A 26,160-nucleotide genomic window follows, 5' to 3' on the forward strand; every position below is an offset into this window, starting at 1 on the left:
GTATGTATGTATGTATGCACTGTATGTATGCATGTATGCATGCATGCATGCATGCATGAATATCATACATTAAAAACAATTAAACTACAATAGTAATTAAAAACACACTGAATGATTAAAACTATTTAAAAACTCAACTAAAAATCCAGGGACTCAGTTATGATCGCTAAAAGCCTGCCTGAAGACATGTGACTTCAACGGTGGGTGGAAGGATAAAAGGGAGGAGGCCAATCCAGCCTCCCAAGAGACGGCGTTACTACAGCCTAGGAGCAGCCACAGAGAAGGCCCTCTGTCATGTCCCCATCAGCCGTGCCTGCGAGGGCAGTGGGACCGAGAGAAGGACCTCCTCTAATGACCTTAAGAGCCTTACAAGTTTCATATGGGAAGATAAGGTCCTTCAGGTAGCCTGGACCCAAGCTATATAAGGCTGACTATAGAGATAATGACCAGCACTTTCATAATAATGAGGAATCGCTCCTGGCACCCATAAAACTACCCCTTCCCCCTGCCATGGTCTCATGAGACTCAACCTTCGTGACAGGCATAAATTATGAGTAATTCAACCTTACAACACAACAAGCTCCTTCCCTAAACTTCTTTTCATGCTTGGCATGTAACATACCAGAGCAGTCGAAATAACTTTCTAACCTCACTTGCTTCCTAGATACCCCACAGGCGAAGGAGGGAGGAATTACTGGACTCAGGAACAACCTGTAATACAAGCTCAAGCAATTGCTGTCTTTGCTTATGAGGATCAGTGCCTCCTGCTTTCATCCACACTGAAGAATCTTTGGCTTTGAGGCAGAGCAGCTAATCAACAGTGAAGAGGTGAGATTAGGGTTACAAACAAAAGCAGCTGATCTCCGTATTTACACTTTGTGATACAAGTTGCAGAGAATGAAGACTGTGTTGAGAGACTAGGGTTGCCAGATCTCAGAACACCATGGCTGAAATCTCAAGAGTATTGCTGTGCTTTCCTGGATATCCAAGGAGAGCAGCTTTAGATGAAAAGAAAGGTTGCTTTCTGTGTATGAGATGGCTTTAAAGCCTGGTCACCCATCTCCCTGTTCCCAACAGGCAAGAGGGGAAATTTTGTCCATGGTACTTGTGGCCGGGCTGCCTTTGTATGGGGAGGGGTGTGCTACAGTTGCATTTCAAACTACTTTACCACCAGCTTAGGCTATCAGGGTTGTGGGGAGGAACAGCAGATGGAAATGGGGTAAAACAAAAAAACCCCCACACAAATAACCATTCTACCATTATTTATAGCTTATTAAGTACAGTAGTTCTTCTGTAGCAATGTCTCCTGCAGAGCTACATAAGAGCTATGTTAACAAGATGTAAACAAGGTTGCTTAACCAATTTCCTCTTCGTTCTGTGTAGTCTGTTAATTCTAACAGATCTGGTGAATTTCAAATGTCCTGGTGTGACATCACAGGGAGTAAATTCACATTTCTCTCATTGTGCAGCTGCACTCTTACACAGGCTTCAGAACAAGAAGTGAGAAGGTAGCCCATACAGATGGACTGCAAACAACAGTAGCAACTCTATATCAAGTTACAATGGAAAGGTATGCCCTGTCCTCACACCCAACACATACTCCCATAAAAGGAAAATAGAAACAATTGGAGCCAGTCTGTGTGGGTAAAGGAAACAACAACTACCCACTGATAAGCAGGAGGGAAAAATTAAGATGATGAAGGGGAACATTACTAAAGAGCTGCATAAAACAGGGAAGAAGAGTTCCAGGCCCAAAGGCAAACCAGGTTTTTTTTCCCTGGCATTTTCCTATAAACAGTGAGCTAACAGGGGTTTTCCACATATGAATCAGGGCCCTCTCAAGGCATTTTCCTATCTGAGGTGGAGCAGCCAATGCCCCAGCCCCAAGACGCCCCGTACATAAAGCCAGTCACGTTATATCAGCATATGATGCAGAAATCCTCCTAGCACCTCTTTCCATTCCAGGCAGTACAAGTTCTATAATAACATATTGAATTATTACTAACAATCTGATGTCCTGTCATCAAACCCAAAATTTGCTGTTCACGGCAGCCACCTCATTCTGCCTAATGGTAGGGCAGACCCTGAAATAAACAAAGTGCCTCAAAAAAGACCTTGATTTATTGTGTGGCAGAATAACTGGAATGACATATTTCAATAGCTAATGTTTGGCAAAGAGATCTTAAAGAACCAGAGTAGTTAAAGAGACTAGGATTAGAACGATCCAGATTCAAACATCTTTAGCCCAGAAGCTCACTTTTGGAAGAGCCAGTACTTCAACTACTCTGTAGGGTTCTTGTGAGAACAAAATAATCAGAGATACTGCGTGCAATAAAAATAAGTACATCTTCAGAAAAATTGATGGATAGCTCAGCAGTTTAGGTATCTGGTTGAGAGTTCAATTCCCCACTATGCCTCCTTGACAGGGGCTGGACTCAATGATCCATAGGGTCCGTTTCAGCTCTGTAGTTCTAAGATGATGATAATGATGATGATTCAAACAGCACATACTTTTTTTGTGGACCTCACAGTCACAAGGTGTAATTACGTTTGCCAGCTTGGATGGCTTTAATAAGGGGACGGGCAAATTCATAGAGGACATTCTGCATAGGCCACTGTCACATTACATTCGGTATCAGAAGCAGCATCCCAATATATACTAGTGACTGGGTCCCCCAAGAAAAAGTTATTACGTCCTGCTTCTAGGCTTCCCTTGGCCTAGAATTGGTTGTGGGAACAGAGCACTGGTATAGACAGGCTTTTGATCTGATCCAGTAGGGTTCTTCTTGCACTCCTATATTACATTCCTCTTCTACCCTGAGTGGCTTTCTTGAAGGCCAGATTTAAATGCAATGGAATAAACTTACAGTCTATATGAACATTGCAAAACTATGAGAATACCACTTCCTGCTGAAAGGTGGTTCTGCTTGTGTTTGACAGAAGCTCTGGGCAGATTCAGATGATCATTTTGCTATGCACTACACCTGGTGTAGAGTTTTTTAAAAATCCTTACTGCTCAGCAGGATATCACAAACAATGCAGCTGCCAAAGGATTACAGGTACCCTGTTGTTTAAGTTAGGCTTTTCAGTGTGCCTCTATGGTAGCAGTTTGCAATGAGGCAGCTGTAATAGTCTGTTTCAGCATGAGTAGCACAAGTCAAAAACAAATATGAGATAGGCTACGGTTTATATACACAGAGCAAACGGCCACTATGCCCCATGTGTCTGAGAACACAGATTGTGATCCACATCAGCTCTCACTGAAATAAGCCCATTATGCCATGACACTCTTGTTTTTACACCTATGCACCAGAGAGAGTGAATGAAAACAAAAAGGTGTGTGGGGAGTTCATGTGCTTGTGGATTTCAGACAACATTCATATATGCACATACAGACTTGGCTCAGTTAAACTGAATTTAGAGTTGCCATTGCTGCTCCTCAAGTAAAATCTCTGGTCCAAAAAAGCCTACCCAAGATGAATTCAGGCAGAAACAACAACACAAGGAGGTTTTTTAAAAGCACGTTAAACATGTTCATGTTAGCCATGCTATCCGTGCTACCTAGATTTAGTGGCAAAATGCTTAGACAGAGTGCAATCAGAGAGCAAGAAAGGATCACATCCGATTCTGCTGGAAAGGGTCGCCTGAGTGGAAACATATGCAGCGACCTCCCTTAAAGGAACTTTTTCCCCCGTTTGTACAGGAATTGCACCCGCCAGGCTCAAAAAAAAAAAAAAAAAAAAAAAAAAAAGATTAGCTCTGTTGCTGGGGGAAAAAGGAGCAGTTTGGGCATGGAGTAGGGCCAGTTTACAATTTCCTGTGTATTTGATTATTGGAAAATAGCTCACACCAGATCATGGCACAAGGAATCAAAATGCAAGCTATTTCCCCACGGGCTCGCAGCCAATGTTTCTGAATATCAGTCACGACAGAACTAACATGTCCTAGTTGTGCTTATGGGTTCCAGAGAGGTCTCTTTGGGGCTGCACAGAAGTTAACAAAAACAGGAGGCAAAAAGCAAATGGATCCTTAAATTGCTGCTTACAAGATTTTTTGTAAAGATGTTTCCTAACCTGTTTCTTTCCAGATATTTTGTGTTGTGTGCCATCAAGCTAGAACCAACTTATAGTGACCCCAATAGTGTTTTCAAGGCAAGTAAGATATTTAACAAGTAGTTTTACCAGTCCCGTGCTCCAGTGAGTTTCCATGGCCAACCAGGGATTTGAACCCAGGTCTTCTGAGTCCTAGTCCATCACTCTATCCACTGCATCCTCACCTGGTTGGGGGCTCATGGGAGTTAAAATTCATAACATCTAAAGGGCACCCGGTGAAAACCTCAGCATAAGACCAAAAACCATGAATCAACTACTTAACTGAGGTCCAGCTATGAATCAGATTCTTCCCTCTCTGGTCCTAGATTGCCAAAAGATAGCTGGAGATAGCAAAGAAAGGGTACAACATCTGTCAATGGTGAGTCACAGGGGACTGAAGGCACCTCACCGTATTGTCTTTGCTATATTTATGAAAGGTACCTTGGGCAGCATTCTAGATCAAGAGGTGGGATAGAAATCATATGAATACACAAAAAAACAAATAACAAACAAATAACAAACTGCCATTAGTAGAAGAAATGCAAAAAAAATGTAGGTTTTACCTTAGAGGTAGCAAATCTGAGGAAGCTAGGAGTCAAATACTAAATCTTAAAGACAAGTTGCCACTGAAGACACAAACTAAACTAAGCCACCATTGTGACTTACAAAATTAAAACAGTTTACATTGATGCAGCCTGAGTAATTTGTGAGGAAAGAGATCTTAAGAGTCATGGTGATCATTGAAAAAATAAACCCAGTGAAAAATGCATTAAAAAGGCAAATTCCATGCTAAAGATCAGTACAAAACTGAATGAAACTCTGTAATGCATCAAATTATGCAAATCTATTAAACTACTTACACTAGATACAATTCTGGTCATTGCACTTAAAAGAAAATGTGTCACCGGAAAAGGTTCAGATAAGGGCAAATAAAACCAAGGGTTGGACAAACAAGGGAAGGTTAATATTTGGGCCTTTTTTGGTTTAGAAAAGTGCTTGCGGAAGGGAGGAGAGGAACGCAACAGAGGCACAGAAAAGTATGACTAGGGTGGAAATATATGCAGAGAGATTCCGTTTTCTTTGTTTTCTCCCTCTCTCATAACACTAGAATGAAGTGGAATCCTACTCCATCACAACTGAATGGTGGCAGATTCAGGACAGTGTTATCCCTTCTGCCCACAAAATACAGCAAGAATGAGCAGGATCTTAATTTTTTAAAAAATCAAGAGAATCAAATCATGACATATTATAGTCTGAAAAAAAAATTAAAAAGAAACATCCTGGAGAATATTGTTCTGCTTCACAGTTGCTCACACTGTAGAATTGCTAAACAAAAATTAATTTTATTCTTTAATGGGGTAACTAGTGTAGTACAGTGGTTTAAGGCAAGAAATGTATTATAGTTGCTGGGAATGGGCAGTGAACTCGTGTTCTTTTATTCTTCGCTTTGCTTTTTAATTCAACATGATGTTTGACATGATCCTGCGTAATATATTCATATAAAAGCTAAGAGGAACTGAAACAAAGTGATTCACTTATTGGCTGAAAAACTGTCATCAAAGAGCAATTATGAATGACGCTCTTGGCTCCAGAATGGTTCAGCGTGAGTTTAATAGTTTTAGCATGTTTGAATCCACGCTATTATCAAACAGATGACACAACTATGGAAACTAGAGGGTGGAATTCAAAGTGGTTCTGGGGGAGGAGAGATGAAAACCTCAGCTATGCCCAGGCATCATGATTAAAACTGGATTTTTTTTTTCCAAGTCGTGCACCAGTCTCTGCCTGTTAAGAAATCATAGTTTTACAGATCTGGAAAATGGGCTAAATTCAGTCAGAATGGAAAATGTTTAAAAAGTGGGTGGCTTTCTTCAAGAAAGCTCTGATTGGTCTCAGTCCAGTGTCTTGATCGTCCGTGAGCAGTATCTGAAAATGGCAACAACAGGTCAGCTTCACAGCTTTCGTGATCTCCATCAAGCAGCCCTGACCCTTCGTGCCTGGCAACCCATATTCCTTTCCCCATCCCCCTAGTCCATTCTCCCTTGCTTGCTTTCGCCAGCTTTCGGAATGCATCCCTGGGGTGCTTTCCATTGCTATTATCTTCCCAACCAGCCCAACCTGCCTGCAGTTAGGGGCCTCATCAACCCAGGACAGCGTCCAGGGTCTGCTCCACAGCTGGGTTTAATTCCTGCTTACTACTGTCCACTTCTGCCAAACAAAGCATTATAACTAACAAAGAGAACCCAAACAGGGTGAATCAAAAGTAGGCAGCTGCAGGACAAATAAGGAAGTGTAAGATTACAGAGGTTCAGCATCCAGAAGAGTCACTAGCAATTCAAAAAGCAAGGACACACATTTCCAGTGCTTTGGCCCAAACTGGTTGAGGTAAGGGAAATCCATGATCAGATTTCCCTTCCATTTTGGCAAAAGGCAGCTAGCGACAACTGTAAGTGTTCAGAATGGGACTGTTGCTGTTGTTAAGTTGTTGTGTCCAACTCTTCATGGCCCCATGGACCAGATCATGCCAGGCCCTCCTGTTTTCCACTGCCTCCCGGAGTTGGGTCAAATTCATGTTGGTAGCTTCGATGACACTGTCTAACCATCTTGTCCTCTGACGTCCCCTTCTCCACTTGCCTTCACACTTTCCCAACATCAGGGTCTTTTCCAGGGAGTCTTCTCTTCTCATGAGATGGCCAAAGTATTGAAGCCTCAGCTTCAGGATCTGTCCTTCCAGGGAGCACTCAGGGTTGGTTCCTTTCAGAACGGATAGGTTTGATCTTCTTGCAGTTCAGGGGACTCTCAAGAGTCTCCTCCAGCACCACAATTCAAAAGCATCAATTTTTGTAGCACACAGGTAATGAATTGATGCTTTCCTCTCTGCTGTTTTTCCCTTTAAAATACACCCCCAACCCAGCCCAGCTGCTGTCCAAACCAACTGCAGAAAACCTATAAATATAATCTAAATATATTAGGTAAGCAGCCTAATTGCACCCTGAGAATTCTAAGCTCCTTCCCAAAAGTGCCTGAAGCATGTCCTTACATCTTGAGATATATAACCATGAAGTTTAAAATGTTCACAGTTCCTACAGCATAGATAACTCATTTTCATATAGATTGTACAATCAGCAAAAGTGTTTTTCCAGTGTGTATGTAGCTGAAAATTTAGGGAAAAAATCCTTTGCAAGTAGAAAACTAGTGTGTCAGGGAAGAGTCTGAACAAAACCTTTCTAACTGAAGTGCTTATTTTCTGTGTGCTACGTAGGAGTTCTTAAAGTAGCAAGTCTTCAAACGTACCATTCTGCCTCCCCGTCTGTGTACCTTGAGGTAATCCAGGAAAAGCTTTACTATTCAGTTCTGCTCCTTGCAGATATGAACCCTAAGATTGCACTCAGAAACTCTGAGGCTCTTTCTTAAGGCCAAGGGAGGGAATGAATGAAACGACTACGTATACTGTTTGTGGAGGGAATAAATAAAAGCACTATACTTGGACCTGCCATGTTAATTCTTCAACGGTAACTCAATGTAAGAGACAACATTATAACACTATGGGTCAGTGGAACCTAGTCTCATCTCTTGACTATGCAATGCCATTCCTGTGTTTTGTACACACTCAGGAAGGTGTGATAGTCCAGAAAGGGGATTTAGAAATAAAGGACCAGAAGCACAAACACCCAAAACACAAGAATATAAAATCCATTTCCTTACACTATACGTACATTTTTACAGACAGCTGCTTACATTGTACAAGATTAGTCATTGCCATCTATGGTAAATGGTTACCAAAGAAGTTTCTGTTTATACAATGTGCCTCCTATGCGGAGCAGAACTGAGTTGGCACTAACACACACAAACTCCATATGGGTTAGGCCTCAGCTAAAACACCACTGAGTCATCCTGTTCGGCATCACATCTGAAGAAAGATATTACTGACAAACCAGAGCAGACAACAGCAGCACAGATAATAAAACAGTTTAGATGCATGACTTATAAAGACAGGAACTGGGACCAAAGGTTAAGCAAACTAGAAAAGGACAAGAGATACACTGAGGCTACAGTCCTCAAAGAAGTTTGACACCCCTGCAGTGAGGAAGATAGAGGAGATAACCATTCTCCATTAAGCCATAGAAAAGGAAGTCCAGATTAAAAACAAAACAAAACCCTACATTAAGATAGAGAGAAGTTAGCTATTGAGAAAGCCTTAATTTTGTTGAGGAGGCATGGGGCAGAAAAGAAGAATGTTGGGTAATGCTGAAAAATCTTTACAGAAGAGATAACAGAATAAAGATCTGTGACTGGTCACAGAATAGAAAGGGCACATCTGTAAGGAATATATTGTAGAATATAAGGGTTCTGGTGAAACACTTTCTCTGGCACCTAGATGTTAATGTATGTTCCTCTTAGATAAAGCTGAGAAGGGTATTCAAAAGTTGAGTTTGATACACCCACAAAATGAGCTGTTGTGGAAGTCCATCTCTGAAAATGAAGGGCTTTGAATGACAAGGGACTGAAAATACTTTTAATTGTGATCCAAAGGAAGCCATCAGTTAAGGTATTAAATAAGAATAAGATATTATGAGACTAATTCAGAAATATGGTTAGTTGCACTTAAGAGATTAAAGTTAGTCACTTAATTTATTCCTTGGATTTCAACAGGACCCCAAAGCATTAATAGCTGTCTCTGAATCACAGAGCAAGTTCTATGAATATATATGAAGTATCAAACATTAACCAGCAGGGGGTTTCCTACTGTTGTTATGGTCCACAAGCCTGAGATCTCTAGTCAAATTATTGGTCTTTGTACTAAGAAGGTTAAGAACTTTAAATTCTCAAGCAAACAGATGATAGTCTAAAATAAAGATATAATCTGTTCTCTTTCTTATTTTTTCTAGGGGACCATCTGACAGCTATTGTTATTGAACTGACAATTTGAGGGTTGCATAAGTTGCAATGAAATCAAATATCATGTTAAAGATAGTTAATTGAATTCCATGAGATTGCCTTTTATGTTTCTTTCAGTCCAACAATTCTATGATCTTCTCCGTCATTGACACACACAAAATGGGGCAGGGTGACAGAACTAGGGCTCTTAACCTCCAAACACGTCTGGTCTAAGACATTTTGATGTCTGAGGTAAAAAAATTACGTAAAAAAATGGCTGCAGCTGCTCAAGGACAACAATTCACTAAGAAGCTACCGGAAGGCTTTTTAAGCTACTATACATTTCAAATTAACTTCAGCAAAACTCCTAAGCACATTATGACCAAACTAGATTTTTCAGGCTCCTATCCCACCAGCCTTAGTAATACCCAAAGTACCAACCAGTTTTCCCTCTTTTCTGTCTCAAAGGAAAGGATATGACCCCAGAAATCTACACGCCTCTTACTCTCGTGGAAGTCCGTGCAGCTGCAATCTTGCTTTGCGGGCACCCAAACAGCTTTGTAGATCCCAAGAACTTCAGGAAAGAAGTCAAAATTCCTCCAGCTGGCTCTGTTCCTAGCAACCGCCAGGCCAAACAGATTTAATCAGCACTGCTCAAACAGGAACCTACCTGCCTCTTTAAGGTGGCGGGATCGCCCCGTGAAAAGATGAGCAACACAGCAGACACGTATATACATGTATTAGGAAATGGGTGCCCTTTTTCTTTTTGGAGGCACCAGCTGAAGGGAGCAGATGCGAGCCAGAACCCAAGTCTAGCTTAAGTAAGAGTGCACCGTTTCAGAGCACATGGATCTATAGGCCCAGAATAATACAGTTCGGTCTTCCAGTGATGCTGGAAGAACTACACCTGGGTATTTGTCAGCATACAACATTTAAAAAGTGCTCACAGACAATCTTGTCCAATTCCTTGAAATATCGTATTTTTCGCACCATAAGACACACTTTTCCCCCACAAAACAGGGGGGTGGAAAGTCTGTGCGTGTTATGGAGCGAAGAAAACAGATTATATTTTCCTGTTTTCTTCTCCTAAAAAATTGGTGCGTCTTATAGAAAGGTGCATCTTATGGAGCGAAAAATACGGTATATGTTAAACACAATATGAGGGGTGGGGACAGAATGGTGCCCTGTAGCTGAGTAGTCTTAGAGCCAAAAAGAAAGTCCTCAGGGCCAACATTGTCTGGAGCTGACTCTGCAAGTAGGAGCAGAACCGTCTTGACCTCCTACCATCTCTCAGGACCTGCTCAGAAGGATGCTACAGAACTTGTTGTTAGCCGCTCAGAGTGGTATAGATTTATCAGATGGGCGGGATATAAATCAAATAAATAAATAAATAAATAAATAAATAAATAAATAAATAAATAAATAAATAAATAAATAAATAAAAACTGTTCTAATCCCAAACTCCAGCCTGATATTACAGAGGAATGGATTCAGGGGCGGAAAGCGTTCTGGTCTAAAACTTCCACCACCCTCACCCAGCATGGCCAATGCTAAGGGACTGAAGGAGCTTATGTTTCAAAACAGCTGGAGGGCCAAAGGCTTCCCACTCCTGGTGAAAGTAATCTGTTTCTTCCAAGAACATCTGAAACTAACTAACCATCACTAGCCCTTCCTCTGTGCTTCAGGGCCTAGCTAAAATTTATGGGAAATATGGAACAGTGACTCTTCTGCATAATATCTACGTGGCTGAACAGATCACACGACGTAATTTAATCATGATGTGTGGTGTTCTGCTATAGCAGCTGCTGATGCAAGGTGGGAATAAAGGCAGCCTGAGATATATATCTATATTATACAGTTATATCCCTTTGAGGCCATGGCACCATCCTCCAGAATCCTCAGATCTGTACTCTGGTGACAGCTTCAGTGCAGTCCTCTAAACCAGTGGTCCCCAACCTTGAGCCTCCAGATGTTCTTGGATTACAACTCCCAGAAGCCTTCACCACCACCTCTGCTGGCCAGGATTTCTGGGAGTTGAAGTCCAAAAACATCTGGACCCCTGCTCTCTAAACTACAGCAAATAATCATACCAAAAGACAAATCCCAGGATCCCATCGAATTGAGAGATTGTAATTCAAATGGTATAAACCGCTATAAATCTGTCATGGAGATGCATACAAAAGCATATCACATCATGCGTTTGCCTGGAGGTTACCAACAACAGATGTAGAACAGAACATATCTCTCAATTATTCATTTGCCCACGAGTGTCCATGTCTATGTATTGTCTTTTATCTTTGGCAAAAAGCAACCGTATCAGACACATCGAGACACAGCATAATCAAATGTAGGAGAGGAAACCCCGTATTAGTAGAATGCTAGGGAGTTATTACACCCAATGTGGAACTTCAGCCAGTTGTGGGTAACTCAGTTTCACTGAGAGGCGCACTACAGGCAACAGAAACCCCTGTGCAGCACAACCTGGGGGCCCAGATGTCCTCACAATACCAATACAAAAGCTCCAGCTAGCACAGCCAATGGTCTTAGCTTCTCAGAGCTGTAATTCAAGAACATTTTCCCAAGTTCGGAAAGCTGTGTGTCGGAACATCAGTCGTACTGAATTCCTATGAAAAAGGAGAGGGGGGATTTAAAGTGGGTAGTGTTGAAACCGACTCCCATCTGCCTTTTTTTGGTTCTCAACACTTTCCTACTTGTTTTTCTCCCAGTTACCTTGACCTCCACCTCCAGAACCCCAACGAGAGACCAACAGCTGGGGAAAGAGTAAATGATATGGGAAGGGGGGGGAAGAGCAGGAAGGAAGAGCCCGACTTTCCTCTTCCTATTGCTTCTCTGGTTTAAATCCACGGCCAGCTTAACACATATGGCTGCTTGAAGAAAAAAGACAAGATGGCAGCACCTGTCCAGTCCCACATACAGAGGCTGACTAGACCAGCCGCTAAAGAAGACTAGCATCTTATCTCAGGAATGGGAAGAGAATAATTTTGTCCAAAACGTCCCGAGGCATCAGATGAGTTTAGGGGTCCCAGAACAAGCGGCACCTGAGAAAGGAGAACAGCCAGAGAGATCATGAGAACTCACAATGAGGGAAGGGTGCCCTCACTGCTTCCCACAACATGAAGCCTCAGGCAGTTGCCTCACTTTGCCCAATGATCAGACTGGCTCTGCTTAAATCCCCATAGATCCTTAATAGTCTTTCAGCAGCAACTCGTGTTCTAATACCCAGGTCTAGCAGAACCACACATTGCTAGCTCCACAGTTGACTATATGTAAAGCAGGGACAATAGCTATCTTTGTCATAGTAAAACACTGCTTTATAAAACATTCTGGATACTGAAAGTGAAATATGCAAAAAAAACTGCAAAACTATTCCTAGAATTTTGAATAAAATGAAGCAACTTTTCTTGCTGTGATTCCAGCTATCCCATCCACAGATAGAGAAACAATGTTCTCTGTAACGTGTCACCTTTGCAGTGGTGTATAGAAAGACCACCCGGAAGGATTCAGCCCCTCTCCACAGATTCACCCTCCCCATCCTTTTCTGTGATTTACGAAGATTCAGAGAGCTACCAATCTATCTAAATTCAGTTATATCACTTGCAACATACCACAGCAGTGAGTTCCATAATGTAATGCTATAGCTTATAAATAGAAATGTAACTACCGTACTTTACATTTTTTTGTTTTATCTTTCAACAGAATCTGCAATAGTTTCTGCAAAAATTGGGTCTGAAGGCACAAACTGCTGGATAGCTTAGAGCCAGAGGCTGGGAGTTTGATTCCTCACTATTGCTCCTTGACAGAGACAGGACTCAAAGACCCATAGAGCGCCTTCCAGCTCTGCAGTTCTAAGATGATGATAATTATATTATTATAAATAATGCAATTTCATAGGGACTGGCAATGGAACATTCCCTCTCCGGTGCCTAAAATCTCAGTTCCACCTTAACCCTGTTGATGACCTCACCTGTGGGCCATCACTTTGCCAGCACTGGCACGCCTGCTGCACTTCCGTACCACACCCCGTGTCAGGAGTAAGCCTCGGGGCTGCTTCAAGCACACGCTGGGAGGGGTAGAACACAGTTTAAGCTTGGGTTCACAAGAGCTTAACCTCAGAGTACACTGCCAAGCCCAGAATTTGCTGGATTTTGGAGCACACAAAGGTGAGTCCCTTCCCTTGGCAGCTGAGTAACCATAACTAGCTCCACACATCTGGTGGGTGAGGAGGTGACAGAAGGAGTCCCAGGAAGAAAGCAGCGTTTTCTGGCAGACTTCAGCCAGGATCAATCTTGTTCCAGTCCGTTCCCCAACAGCAACTTAGGTCAAGCACATGCAACTGCATTTGCTCACGCAAGGCTCTCCCTTTGCTCTTTTCTCGGCTTTCAAAACGTGGGGTAAAAGCTCTGTGGGAGACGGACTTTATGCTTCTGCATAAATTGACAGGCGTGCTCCTACAGCTAGACAATGACGAAATTTAAGCTGGGTGGGGTGGGATGAAGAAATCCTTTAGCACTTTCCATATAAACCTGACTTTTGGCAATTGTGGGGGGGGGCAGCTGGTCAAGTAGCAAATGGCCAACCCTCCCTACCCATTCACTACCCCATAGAAATTTAAAAAAGAAAAAACACACATCCCTCCCTCTATATTTCCCAGTGGGTTACCTGTTCCTCAGAACGGCTGATGCCATCTGTACTGTGGACTGAAAGGAACAGATGGCAGGGTTCCTTCTTCCCCAGGGCCCTGACCCCAGGGCTCCCTCCCCCCCCCTTGTTCTAGCCCAAGGCTCTGGCTGCAGCTCTCAGAAGGCTGTTAAGTTCCATCTCCCCCAAATCCCACCCCCCACTTCATAAGCCCCCACTCCAGTAACACAAGCCCTGCAGAGTCAAACAGATTAATGAGTCTCCAAGCAGGGATTAGACACTGATACGGATAAGATGAAGGCAGGGGCAGGAATCAGGAGGAGGTAAGAGGGGGGGGGATAGTGTGGAAGAGAGAAAGGGATCCAGACCCTAGCACAGAATCAATGTAGGGCGCCACTGGGATAGCCAGAAATATCACCCCCAATACCACTTGCATACAAAAAGTGTAAGTAGAACAATCAAGCTCCATTTTCTTTCAACTGTTTGCAAACAAACTGAAACCAGAAGGGCACTGGCAGGAAAATCCCTCACAGGAACAGGAAAGTCGGAAAAAGGGTTTCGTACACCATCAATAGATCTTTCTACAAAGAGGGAAAAAGAAACAGGCGACAGTATCCACTGAAGTTTTAGGGAGCTTATAGAACATAGGGCACACGTTAATTCTGTGTGGAGTGAGAAGCGGGGAGGAGAGGGGAAGACAAACGACAGGGAGGGTTGCCATTCCTAGCCTGCCAAGGACTGATAAGGTTTCAGGGCTCTTAGCAGCAGGCGGCTTCCCTGCCAATCCAAGGCAGTATCTGCCTGGCAGTATTTGTGTCAAATCCATCCAGGAGTCACCTACATAAAGCTGTCACCTGATAGACAAAAATGGGGGAAGGGAGTGGGGGGGGGGAATCCTGCCATTCAAGGAATTCTGGGTAGAATAAAAATGCAAATCACACCCTTTGTTGGCTGATCCAGAAAAAAACAGGATTTATTCATTTTTTGGCTGTTTGTTTGTTTCAGCAGCTTGCCACCATTTGCAGCAGTTACCTATTGACAGTACTTAAACTGTGTACTGTACATATTTAAAGAATCCTATAGGGAGCATTTTTTCACTTTATTTATTTATTTATTTATTTATTTATTTATTTATTTATTTATTTATTTATTTATTTATTTATTTATTTATTTATTTATTTAGCTAGCTAGCTAGCTAGCTAGCTAGCTAGCTAGTGCAAGCATTTGTAATTCTTCTCCTTGGTTTCCCTCTGACCTCTTCCAGGTTATATACCCTCTTGCTTTTTTTTTAAGCAGCAGGTTATCAAAAATCCCATATGATAATCTTCTTGCCAGCCAGAATAGATACTAATAATTATGTGCTGTCAAGTCAGTGATGCCAACCCTTTCCAGGGTTTTCTAGGTAGAAGTGGTTGATCATTCCTTTCTCTTGGGACTGTGCAGCTTGTCCCAAGGCTACACAAGCTGGCTCTTCTCCCACAGGAAGCATAGTTGGGGAATCAAACTTGCAACCTCTGCCTCTGTCACCAGGTACCCAACTCACCGAGCTATCCAGCCAGTCAACTGGAACAGAACAGGAAAAAAATTCTCAAAACCTACAGAAGACATCATCCACTAGGGATGCGGCTTGAGTGATGCAACTCACTGTCAAGTCAGACTTAAGCTCCACAAGCAACTCAGCTCTGAATCGACTCAATGTGGGTTTTTTTTTTTCAATGATTCGGACTCAGTTCACAACTTGGACCCATTTTTTCTGAGTCGCATTTTCCAGCCCCTATTCTTTTAATGAAGAACATGGTAAACCCAGATGACGTTTTGCAGCACTCACCAGAAGATGCAGGAGAGGCAGATAAATAATGGCCAATGGTGGCGGAAGAGGTAGGGAGGGTTTTCAAGAGGGTGGGAGGTGGAGGGGTTCGGGAAGGCGGGGCAGGCTCACCATTATTTTCATATTGGCCACAACTCCAAATCTGTGGTGACCATCAAATACTCAGGAGAAAGGCCAAACATAGGTGGTTCACAAGCCCCAGACTTCCACACACAGAACCCACCCACCCCCTCCTTTTTTTCTGGGGATAAAAGCTTATTTGGTACTAAAGACTTGACATCAGATTTGGCACTCGGACCCAAAGACTTCCCAAAATCTCCGTCTTCCACACTGCTGGACAAATCTGAATAAAAACAAATGCAGCAACCATCATGGTAGGGCCTGCAATGCTGCAGGAAAATGAAGAGGGAGCTAAAACTGTATAGATGTAATACCTCTGTACTTTGTTTTAACTGGGGAATATAATCAACATTCCAGGTCTGAATCTTAAAATGGCTAACTTGTTTAGAACCCCTTCAACCACCCATAAACAATAACTGGAAGATCATAGTGGTGGGAATCTACAACCTTCGACAGAAACAAGTATTTAAAAAATGGCTGTTCCCTTCTAACAGTTATTAAAAGAGAAGGGTCTTCTCACCAAAAGATGGAAACAATCCACATTAGCAGAATTAGAATGGGTATCCTACATCTCTCTCATGTGACACAATCTAAATATTCGCAGCCGCACAGCAACCGTTAAAAAGATGCTGCCGTTATTGTGGGGCCTTGTCTACTTTCCAAGTCCTTTGCCCTAATTGAAACACACATAAATTACTGCTGACTGAGCCACCACATTGTCAAAAGGAAGGGATTTCAGACCAGGGATGTAGAGTTTAGCTGGCTCAAGAATAATAGGTTTGGGAGCTTTTCCCACTCAGTCCAAGGAAGTCTCACATTTCAACATGCAACATCAGGCCCTGGCAATCTGCTCCTTCACTTAAAAATCTGAGCTGGTTGCACTCTGCCTCCCAACTCCACCCTAACAATCCTCTCTTTTTCTCTCTCCTGTGTCCAGCATACAGCAAATTAAAGGCCTGCTTGCAAAAATTACAGGGCACCAATTTCAGGCAGGAACAAGAGACAGGATAGTAGTCTTGCTGCTGGACATTCACTACCCAGAATGTACTAGGCCTCTGGGTCAAAATTCTTGGGTCTGGAAAAAAAGATCCGTTCTCACAAACCCCCTCAGGGGGTTCATTAACTTTGCCCGCTAAAGGCAAAGTCAGTAGCTATCTACAGAAGCCTCCTCAGGAGGCCCCACATCCAGCAAACAAAATCTTGAGTGTTCTGTGAACCCCAATGTTCTGTATGCAGCTGAAAAACAAAACAGAATCTGGGAACAACTCTGGAATATGACCAGGCTTTGCACCACTTGGCAAGGAGAACCAGCAATCCTCGTACCAGCTTGCAGTGCATCCCCCTCCTTCCCTCCCCACAGGCATCTACAACTCAAAACAAGAAACCCCATGTAAGCAACATATGGGGCTGGAAGAGGGTGAGGGCGGTTAAGGGTGATCCTGGATCCCTTGCTCTTCCATCCCAGCAACTCTATAGCTCCAGGGCTATCGGAAGCTTCTGTGTGCACCACAGATCCCCATATGGAACATATTAAGGGTTATTGCAGAAGGGGAAAAAAGGGGTTGGAGGGAGGGAAGTGAGAAACCAAATGTGGGTGGTGTAGCAGGATGTATCCTGCCCTCACCCTGCTCTGTTGTATATGTTGGGGAGGGGAGTTAACTCTTTGTATGTCCAAGAATAGGAAGTCGGAGGCAGCAGAAAGAGAGACGAAAAGTTTAATCACTAAGACTGGAGGCTGGAATAACAGGAATAGCTAGAAATGGCAGGAATTCCTACTTCATTACAGTGCTAGAATCCTGGCTAGGCATTTTTACCATAATGTATTTCTAGATCTAACTGGGTACTCAGGGATCTTCTCTTACACACATGTATACAATGGGACAGACAAGGGGAGGAAGAAAGGAAAGAAGGGAAAAAGAAAGACCCATTTACAAAGGATGAATGCAAAAAGTGCAGTCTTGGTGTACGATCCTACGCTGATGTTACACCAGCAAAGAAGTGTCAGATTTGGCAGAAGCCCTTCCATTGTAGTACAGTGGCTGAGAACCTAGCAAATTTCACCAGTATGCCAGGAAACAGCAAGAATGAAAACTGAATCAAGGATAAGAATTGGGCATATGCACTTTTGAACTCACAAACTCTTATCAATGCTTTAACTTTGCACCACTCCTAGTCCTGGCACCACTACCCTCTCAAACGCTTTCCACCAACTTTAATGGAAGGAGAACTATCACAAAAAAAGGGCTTGGAATCGACAACCTGTTGCCACAACGGAGCAGAAAATATGCAGTGTAACTCACCAGCAGTATATAAGCCCCAAACAGGGAAACTGTGACTTATGAGATAAATGTTAGAAGTCACTTTCAAGCCTGTAGCTCTACCTTTTTGACTTTCATGTCATTCATACCTAAAAGGGCAGCCTGTCAGGTGAGATGGGAGGGAGGGAGGAATGGGATGGGTCCTGCTGGCTCCCTGGAAGAAACTGACTCTTCTGGAGCAACGTTTATGTACACACAGTGAAATCGGATCCCTTCCCAAAGGGTTGCCCAGAGTGACTCTGGAACAGGGTCCTTGCATGTGTGCGACATAGGCACACGTGTTGGGGCACATTGTGCTTTTACTCTCTTCTGTTGTGCATGTTGGGGGGGACATCATATAAGGTAGTCTTTGTAGTGACACCAGGGTCAACCAGCTTGGGTTGCTCCCTCTTCTGGTGTGAGATCTCAGACCAATTCTCCATCACCCATCTCCAATTTTATACCCTGCACATCTTCTACTTCATCTAGTCCTTCCTCCAAAGCATGGGAACTATTTGGAAATACAGAAATTGGAGAGAATTATATCAAAACCACATTTTTAATAATTTGTTTCTGCCTCTTTTTCTTTCTCTTGCTTCATGTCTTTACAGACCATAGAACAGCAAGAGAAATCTGTCTTCAATTTACTGCTGTAGAACACAAAGCTATTTATATACAGTATTCCTACTAAACAATATTTATTACAGATGGAGATTTTCCCCCTTTAATGAGCATGATTTTATTCCAGATCAACAACTTTGGTATTCTTTGTGGCAGGATCCAGAGAAGTGTAGAAGACATTTGCAAATATGCAAGGCCAGCTTCAAGCTTGTGAGGGAAGGTTCTCCTGCTTCAAGACCCCTCCGCACATAGGAGCTTATTCTGCAAGTCACAGTGCACCAATACGGCATCACCTGTAACACTGTAGGTCCAGCTACCCTGGGAGGACTTGGTTGGGGCTTTGAGGCAGCTGACACGGCTGAAAATGCAGACCCCTGATGCTAACCCTGCACATAATGTGCTCAGTTATATTCAGAATTTGGGGTTAACATGCTAAAAAGGAATAGTGACACTCTTTACTTTTTCATGTGGCAAGGGGCAATGATATTACTTAACAATAACAAAGCTGTAGTCCTAAATGGTCTCTTTATCACTACCAGTAACAGTTAGTGAATGAACATTTCTTGTTACAGCTTTGCTGCTTTATGTAAGTTGTGGGGGAACCGGTTCTCTTTTTAACTGGAAAATAAGCTCCCTCCACACCTTCCCCCCCCCAATTGTTCCAGCAACAGCTTTCTTTACTACAGTCGAGGAAGTGTGGGAGGCAGCCACCCACGTTTCCTGCAATGTCTACAACACCCATTAAGGGGGAACAAATTAAGCAGCATTGGACCTACATACAGTATGTTACTTAAATTTTTTTTTAAAAGACACACATTCAGGAGATTTTATACTCTATATGGGAACTAAGCCATGAGTACTCTGGTGTTCAAAGTACTAATAAGGACTTGCCATCTCAGCAGGTTTTATTCACATAACAAAATACTTTCAAAAAGTAACATTCCATCTTCTGAACAAAGACCTTCTAGTGAAGAACCCAAAAGACTCCCACAGGCGAGTAGACCTGTAAGTCCCTTTTCTTATAACCATCTAAGTGACGGACCATACCTGCATTTTGCAATAACTGCTGGCAATGTTTGGAATTTTTTTTAATTATAACCCCCAGAGTACACTAGTCTAGTAGGCATGTCGGCTAGGGCACGGGTCCCCAACCTCTGGTCCACAGCCCGGTACCTGGCCATGGCTGTGGCCTTGGCAAGACCCGGCCATGGAGACAAATCTCATGCCCCCCCTGCATGCATGCCCTCCACGCACACACACCCATGCCCACGGACACACAGACGCACTCACACCCACCCACACATTCACAGATGCACACAGCCCCTCCATGCACAGACTCACTCCCTGCCCATGCACACATGCATGGACGCACAGACACACACCCATGCATGGACACGCCACCCTTGCACGCACGGACGCTGCCTGTCCCCCCCATCTCCCCATACACTAAACCAGTCCGTGGTGGGAAAAATGTTGGGGACCACTGGGCTAGGATATTCTTGGAGAATAATTCAAAAATGTAATTTCTCCAACCTCTAGTTAATTATATGTTATACAATTTGTTCAGCAATTCTCTTTCTTTTTTTGTCAGTCCCTACACTTCCTATAGCATGCCTATTCAAGTGAGTGAGTGTAAACCCCAGGCAAAGCTTCCTTTGCCCGGCAAAAGCCTTATAACTATATTAAGAGACTGGATAATAGTTTTAGTGTTGCTGTTAGAATTCTGGGATGCCACTGGAACATTACAGGGACGCAGCATCAGCCGTTAGTCTGCCCCGTCCTAAAACTATTTTACTTGCTGACACCACAAGCCTTAGGAGCCAGTCCTTAGCAAACGGCATACAGCCTTCAACGGCCACCCACTTCCCAACCTCAAGTTCTTCCCGGGCACAGGCCTTGGTTTCCCCTCCCCACTCTTGAGTCTGGCAGCTGTGGCTGACACAGTGAACTACAGCCCCAGAGCTCCCCAGCCCGGCCCCTTTCTAAAGATAGCTCTTCTCACCCAGATGGATGGAAAAAATGGTGGGGCTGGCCCGATCGCACTGCAAGCAAGGAAAGGCAGCAGGAATTTCCCAGAGGTAACTCCAATTTCCAACCAGAGACTGAGTTTCCTGCTGCTAACCCAACATAGGCAGAATTCGCTCGAGAAATGTTGGTGTCCAAGGGTGGAGACACACATACACACCCCACACAGCATCAAGAAGAACAATCAAATGGAAAGCTCTCCTACGCAACCTTGATGAAAGAGAGGCCTCTCATTCACCTGAGATATCGGCACAAGAGTACTTGCTGGCTAATCCATAGAGCATCTCTGTCTACCTTGGCCATCCTTATGCTACCGGATACCTATTGCTTTATGCATCTTTCAAAACAGAACAGGGAGGGAAGATATAGTCCTCCAGGTGTCTCTGACTGCAATTCACACAATCCTTCAATCACTGGCCATCCTATCTGAGGCTGCTGGGAGCTAAAGGCCAGAACATCTGAAGAATCAAAATTTCTCCAGCCACTGACTGCCAAAGATTTTGTACTTCTCTCTAGTCTCTCTCGCAGCTTGTCCAGTTTCCAGTTCCAAATCTGGCATCTCCTCTTCTTATATATAACTTTATTCTGGTCATGGCAAGGAGGAACAGGCAATTGTCAAGTGAAGTATTGATACCCCACATTTTGAGAGTCAGCTGTAACACAAGGCAAAATACAAGCTCCCATCATCCATTATCATTATTACAATACTGTACAACATCTCTCCGGTTGAGTTGTCAGTGCTGGAATAGGGTGGTAAAGTCTTCTGGGCACTTTTAAAAAAGAGGCTTGCAAGAGTTGATCAAGTAGATTTACCTGGAAAAATTTTTAGGACCAGCCAGACCATTTATTAATCTGTGAAACCAGCTGCCTCATTTTACTTGGCTGTTTTGAGCCAATACATTACTGTAATAAGAAACTGAGGAGCAGAAAAAGGTAAAGATGCCCTCTGATTTCAACAATTAGCAGTGGTTATGAAGTACTATTTAACTCATGTCTGTCTGAAAATTAAGTCCCATTTACTTCAACAGGAATTTTCCCAGGTAAATGCCTAAAGGAAGTGTCCTCACATGTCTTCAAGTACCTCAAAAACCACTTAAGACTCGTAATGTGCAAATTTATTTACATTTATAAAGAAGAAATCAGTTTGTTAAACACTCAGACTCAATATTCTTTCACATCTGACAGTTCTGTATCTTGCTTTCTGCTTTCATCCCTGAGGCCCTTTCCCTGCCGTAATTTTTCTCTCCTCCTATCTCTCTATTTATCCTGGGTACCTAGAGTGGTGACTGTAGTGGATAAAATAATGGACCAGAATTCAAGAGACCTGCTTTCAAGCCCCCTCTCAGCCATGGAAGCTCACTGGGCATGTGGAACTGGTAAAACCACTCCTTAAATATTGAACTCACCTTGAAAACTGTATTAGGGTTGCTATTAGTCAGGTGGCACATAACACATATTTATCTCAAAGACAAAATTACAAATCTGCTGCTGAGTTTCGCTACACCTGGTTTCCCCCTGGAAACTCACTTTGGAACCTCTCTGTTTCCTGCCCTGGAGCCAAAGAGATCTGAATTCCTAGTCTTTTTGGCCCGTGTGGCTCTTCCACAACATGGGTCAGAAGGACCAGGCCCTCCTCACCCTTCCCGAGCCTAGGTTCTGGCTCCTAGATATTTCCCTCAGCGGCTTTCTCTGGAGCCAGGATGTGGCTTTGCTTTTATGTCAACCCAGCAGTGTTTCCCTAAAGGCTTCATAGCGAAGGATGATGGGGGAGGGAATCGGAGCCAGAATGATTGCAGCAAATACTGTAGAAGGAACAAACACAGGACAAAGATGGCCAACAACTGGCCTGACAGAACTCACGCTTGTCCTGCATCCACAGCAGCATCTAAACATTCGTTTAATTGGTTTCAAATATATCTGAATCTTCGGTGTTAAATCCTGCCACTTCATTTTGAGGCTTCGCAGAGGAACCATGAGTTTAGTCACTAAAGACCTCCTTCTCTAACCACAAGATTCCTGTCTCTTCATGGGAACCATGTGGTCATCTCCTGCGTCCTTCCGCTGTGACCTATCAAAATTGTTAGAGAACTCTGGAGGAAGCCCAGAGGACCCCTGCCTGGCTCTTTATTGAATATGACCACTAGAGGATTCTGCCTCCTAAAGCAGCCAGAATTTCCAGCTGACTTTGTTCTTGAGAAGGGCATTTTGTTTTGTAGCAATAAACTCAAGCCAACTCCTATTGGAAGGAAGTAAACCAAGGCTTCCTTTGTGCCTGAAAATCTGGATTGCAAGATGGAAGGATAATTCTGTGTGTGTGTGTGTGTGTGTGTGTGTGTGTGTGTGTGTGTGTGTGTGTGTGTGTGTGTGTGTGTGTGTGTGGTGTGTGTGTGGTGTGTGTGTGTGGTGTGTGGTGTGTGTGTGTGTGTACATACACATATACAGGCACAAAGAGAGAGAGAAAGAGAGATGAATAAACACAATCCTTAAGAAGAGCCTATGATTTCCAGTGGAAGTGTTCAGACACCAGTGTTTCTTTAGCTGGTGGGGGGTTGTAAAATACACTCTGCTAGACAGTCTGATGTAAGGGAAAAACAAAAAGCAAAGAGAAAACCAGGCAGCCCCTCCCCAATAGTAACCGATCTACTATTCACACCTCTATATAATTCTCATGTCTGTGCCATCCAACAATCCTGGCCTGGATTGCTAAAGCAGCCAAGACAACCCGCTTTTTTTGCTCAAGAGTGAAGTGGGTGGGTCCATGGCATGAGCCAGGGGAAGGCTGGGATGTAAGATCCTTGGGTTCTCTACCCCACAGTACAGGGAAGTCTATCCTAGTGGGTAGATCATATGTTGAAGGTGAGAACAAGAGGAAAAGGAGAAGACAATAATGCACACTAGTAAATTGCTATCACTAGATTAGCTTTGAAGGAATAAAAAAGATTAAAACTAAGAAAGTGTTGCTTAAATGAACTAAACTGATTTTTTTGGGGGGGGGTGAAAGACTTGTGTGGTTTCCTTTACACAGTGCCTGTGCCCATCCCACATATTCACAGTCCCACCAGGAGCTGGCTCAGGCAGAAAGCAAAAAAGAAAAAGGGAAGGAAGACAGAAAACTCACCCTAGTCTGAATTAACAAAGGAAAGGGGGCGGAGATGGGACGGGTCTGCCCAATCTTAGGAACAAAACCAGGGCACTTTCAGACCTTATTCCATTCTTGTTCTTCAAACTAAATAGAGAAGACGGTAATTCAGGCCCCCAAGCACCCTCTTCTAACCACTAGGAAGCACCACTCCCTAATTAGAGTTTGATGCCTAAAGCTTTGAAGATAAGGTGATACAATACTGACACTTTCTGGAGATTCAAGGCTCTAAGGCAGGTTCAGCCCATCCCAACATATGGAGGGGGGGGAGAAAGATGGCAGAGAGAAAAGTCTTCTTTGGTCTTATTTACAGACACTGTAGTTTGGGTTTTCTCCCCCCCCTTTTTTTTTACAGTCTTCTCTCCCATCTCTCTTCTGAGGCTTCAGATTGTTTCTAAGAATACCAGACTTGTCAGGGTGACTCAGATGTGTCAGCATCTCATGTGAGATGCTTCACAGCAAGTGGTGGGTGAGGTAGGAGAGGGGGATACACATATCTACCCTGCCTTTCACATTTGCTTCTTGACAGGTTGCAAAATCCCATCTCATTTAACAAGGGTAGCCCAGATGTAGGACCAGTCCCTTCTATATTAACCCTGGTTTACACTTCTGAGTGACCAAGGGGCAAGGAGTTCCACCGGCATGCCTAAGATTGAACAGATTCATAATGGGGAAAGTTCTTTCCAAGCATAGCCATAGGATCAGGGTGAACCACTTTAGGCAATAAATAAAAATATGAAAACATGGACATAAATATAGCAACAAAAGTCTGGATGGAGAAAAGACAGAGATGGAATTAGAGGGAGCACAAGTTAAGAAGCTGGTGCTCTTACAATCCTTCTGTCTTTTTGAACCTCCGCCACAAGTTAACTGCACATCTCTTTGTTTCCCAAAGCTCTTTTTCAGTCTTTTTGGCTTTGGAGGATTCAAGATGCAAGGAATCAAAATGGCAGGGCTAGAGGAAAACTAGAGAGAGCCCTCCAGGAAGACAAACTGCTAGACCGGGGTCAGGGAGAAAAGAAGGAAAAGGAAGCTGTGACAAGGGCAAAGAAGGTTGGGAAGCAAAGAGGGCAGCCCGACCACTGTAAGCTCTTCGGGGCGGGAAACTACAAAGCAAGCTATTCAAAGCAACACTCCATAGGATGGGGCAGAAGAAATAAAAGCTACCCACCCTTTCATAACTACACCTAACCGAAGCGGGTGCCACCTAAGGCGGGTCCGGGCTGGTGCTGCCCCCATTTGGTCGAGCTCCTTCACCCCAAGCTCTGCGCTTATACACAAATGTCTCCCAGTTCACACTAGTCAATAGAAATGTCTCTCCCCGAAGAAAGCAGAGCTGTTTCTAACTATTGGACTTCACTGCCACAAATGCCAAGGGCTGAACTCAGGCGCTCCGGCTGGAAGGGCGCCTTACTTTGAGCGACAGGCACAACAACTAAAGAGATGCGGGTAAAAACCAGGATTCGTTTCCCCCCCCCCCGCGAGCACAGCACCCCATCTCTGCTCCGTTTCGAGGCTTTCTCATTTGTTTCTAAAATGTGGATAGACGAAGGGCCCCGGCCACCGCCAATCCTCGCCCCTGTTACTCCCTGACACTTACCGGCTCGGATCTGGGGTGAAGTCGCTGCTCCCCCTTCGATGTGATAGGAGAACCTCATGGCTTTGAACTGCTGGGAATAAGACCCGCTGGGTTCCGGGGTGGGCATCCCCATCACGCTGGCCCTCTGCATGATCGCACTGCAACAAGCCCTCCCCGAAGCCCCCCACCCAGCCGCCCGCCTTCTTCAATCCCCTCCAAAATCCCTCGGAGGGCGCTCCCCATACGCCAGGCTGCTTGGAGTCCCCATCAAGTTGCCCGAGCCCCTTTCTCAAAAAAACACAAAAAAAGCCGCACACACCCCCAAAAAACCCCAAAACCTGTGAACAATAAAAATGTTTTTAAAAAGAGAGAAACGGGGGGGGGGATTCTGAATGCAGTCAAATCAACCGGATAAATCCACTCCACGCTTGAGCAAAGAATGGAAGCACGGGGTGGCGGTGGGATAAACCTCGTCTGTAGATGGATTATTGCAATCTATTTTCTAAAAGACACATCCTTTGCAACAAGTCAGCACAGCTCTTGCAAAAAAAAAAAAAGCATCGCCTTGGCCAGGAATGTATCAGAAAGCAAGCCTGGAAGCTTATCCACGTTGGAGTGTCTGCTCCAAGCCCCCCCCCTCGCCCCGCTACGAGCAGCCGCCGCCGCCTTCTTCCCCCGCCGCCGCGTTTCCTCCTCCCTCCTCCCCTCCCTCTCCCACACACTCCCCCCAACTCCTTGCTGAGGGGGGCTGGCTCTTTTTCTACCGCAGCGCCAGGCGCTGCGAGCAGATTGCTTGCGACAAGATTTTCAAAGCCCTCCTCTTCAGTCTCTCGTGTCTTTTTTTTTTTTTCAGTAAAGAATTGGACAGAAATGGGATTTCACCACACACACACACACACACACACAGCGCCATGGATGTCTGT

General features: G+C 43.9%; 1 protein-coding gene and 1 long non-coding RNA gene across 4 annotated transcripts in view; one reads left to right on the forward strand and one right to left on the reverse strand.

Annotated features, from left to right (window-relative positions):
• FGD1 (FYVE, RhoGEF and PH domain containing 1) overlaps positions 1-25,872 on the reverse strand; it is a 75,409-nt gene extending 49,537 nt beyond the window's left edge. For all 3 annotated transcript variants that reach the window (XM_072991389.2, XM_020792958.3, XM_072991388.2), the window contains exon 1: positions 25,259-25,872. In XM_072991389.2, the coding sequence (XP_072847490.1) occupies positions 25,259-25,388 (130 nt within the window). In that variant the 5' untranslated portion in view covers positions 25,389-25,872. The remainder of the gene's footprint in view (positions 1-25,258) is intronic.
• On the forward strand, positions 13,017-15,298 carry LOC144587104 (uncharacterized). Its single transcript, XR_013542278.1, has 2 exons — positions 13,017-13,150; positions 15,159-15,298. It is a non-coding gene; the product is annotated as an uncharacterized LOC144587104 (long non-coding RNA).
• Positions 25,873-26,160: the final 288 nt, after the last annotated feature.

The sequence above is a fragment of the Pogona vitticeps genome, chromosome 2, assembly GCF_051106095.1.
Source record: "Pogona vitticeps strain Pit_001003342236 chromosome 2, PviZW2.1, whole genome shotgun sequence".
NCBI classification, from domain to species: Eukaryota; Metazoa; Chordata; class Lepidosauria; order Squamata; family Agamidae; genus Pogona; species Pogona vitticeps.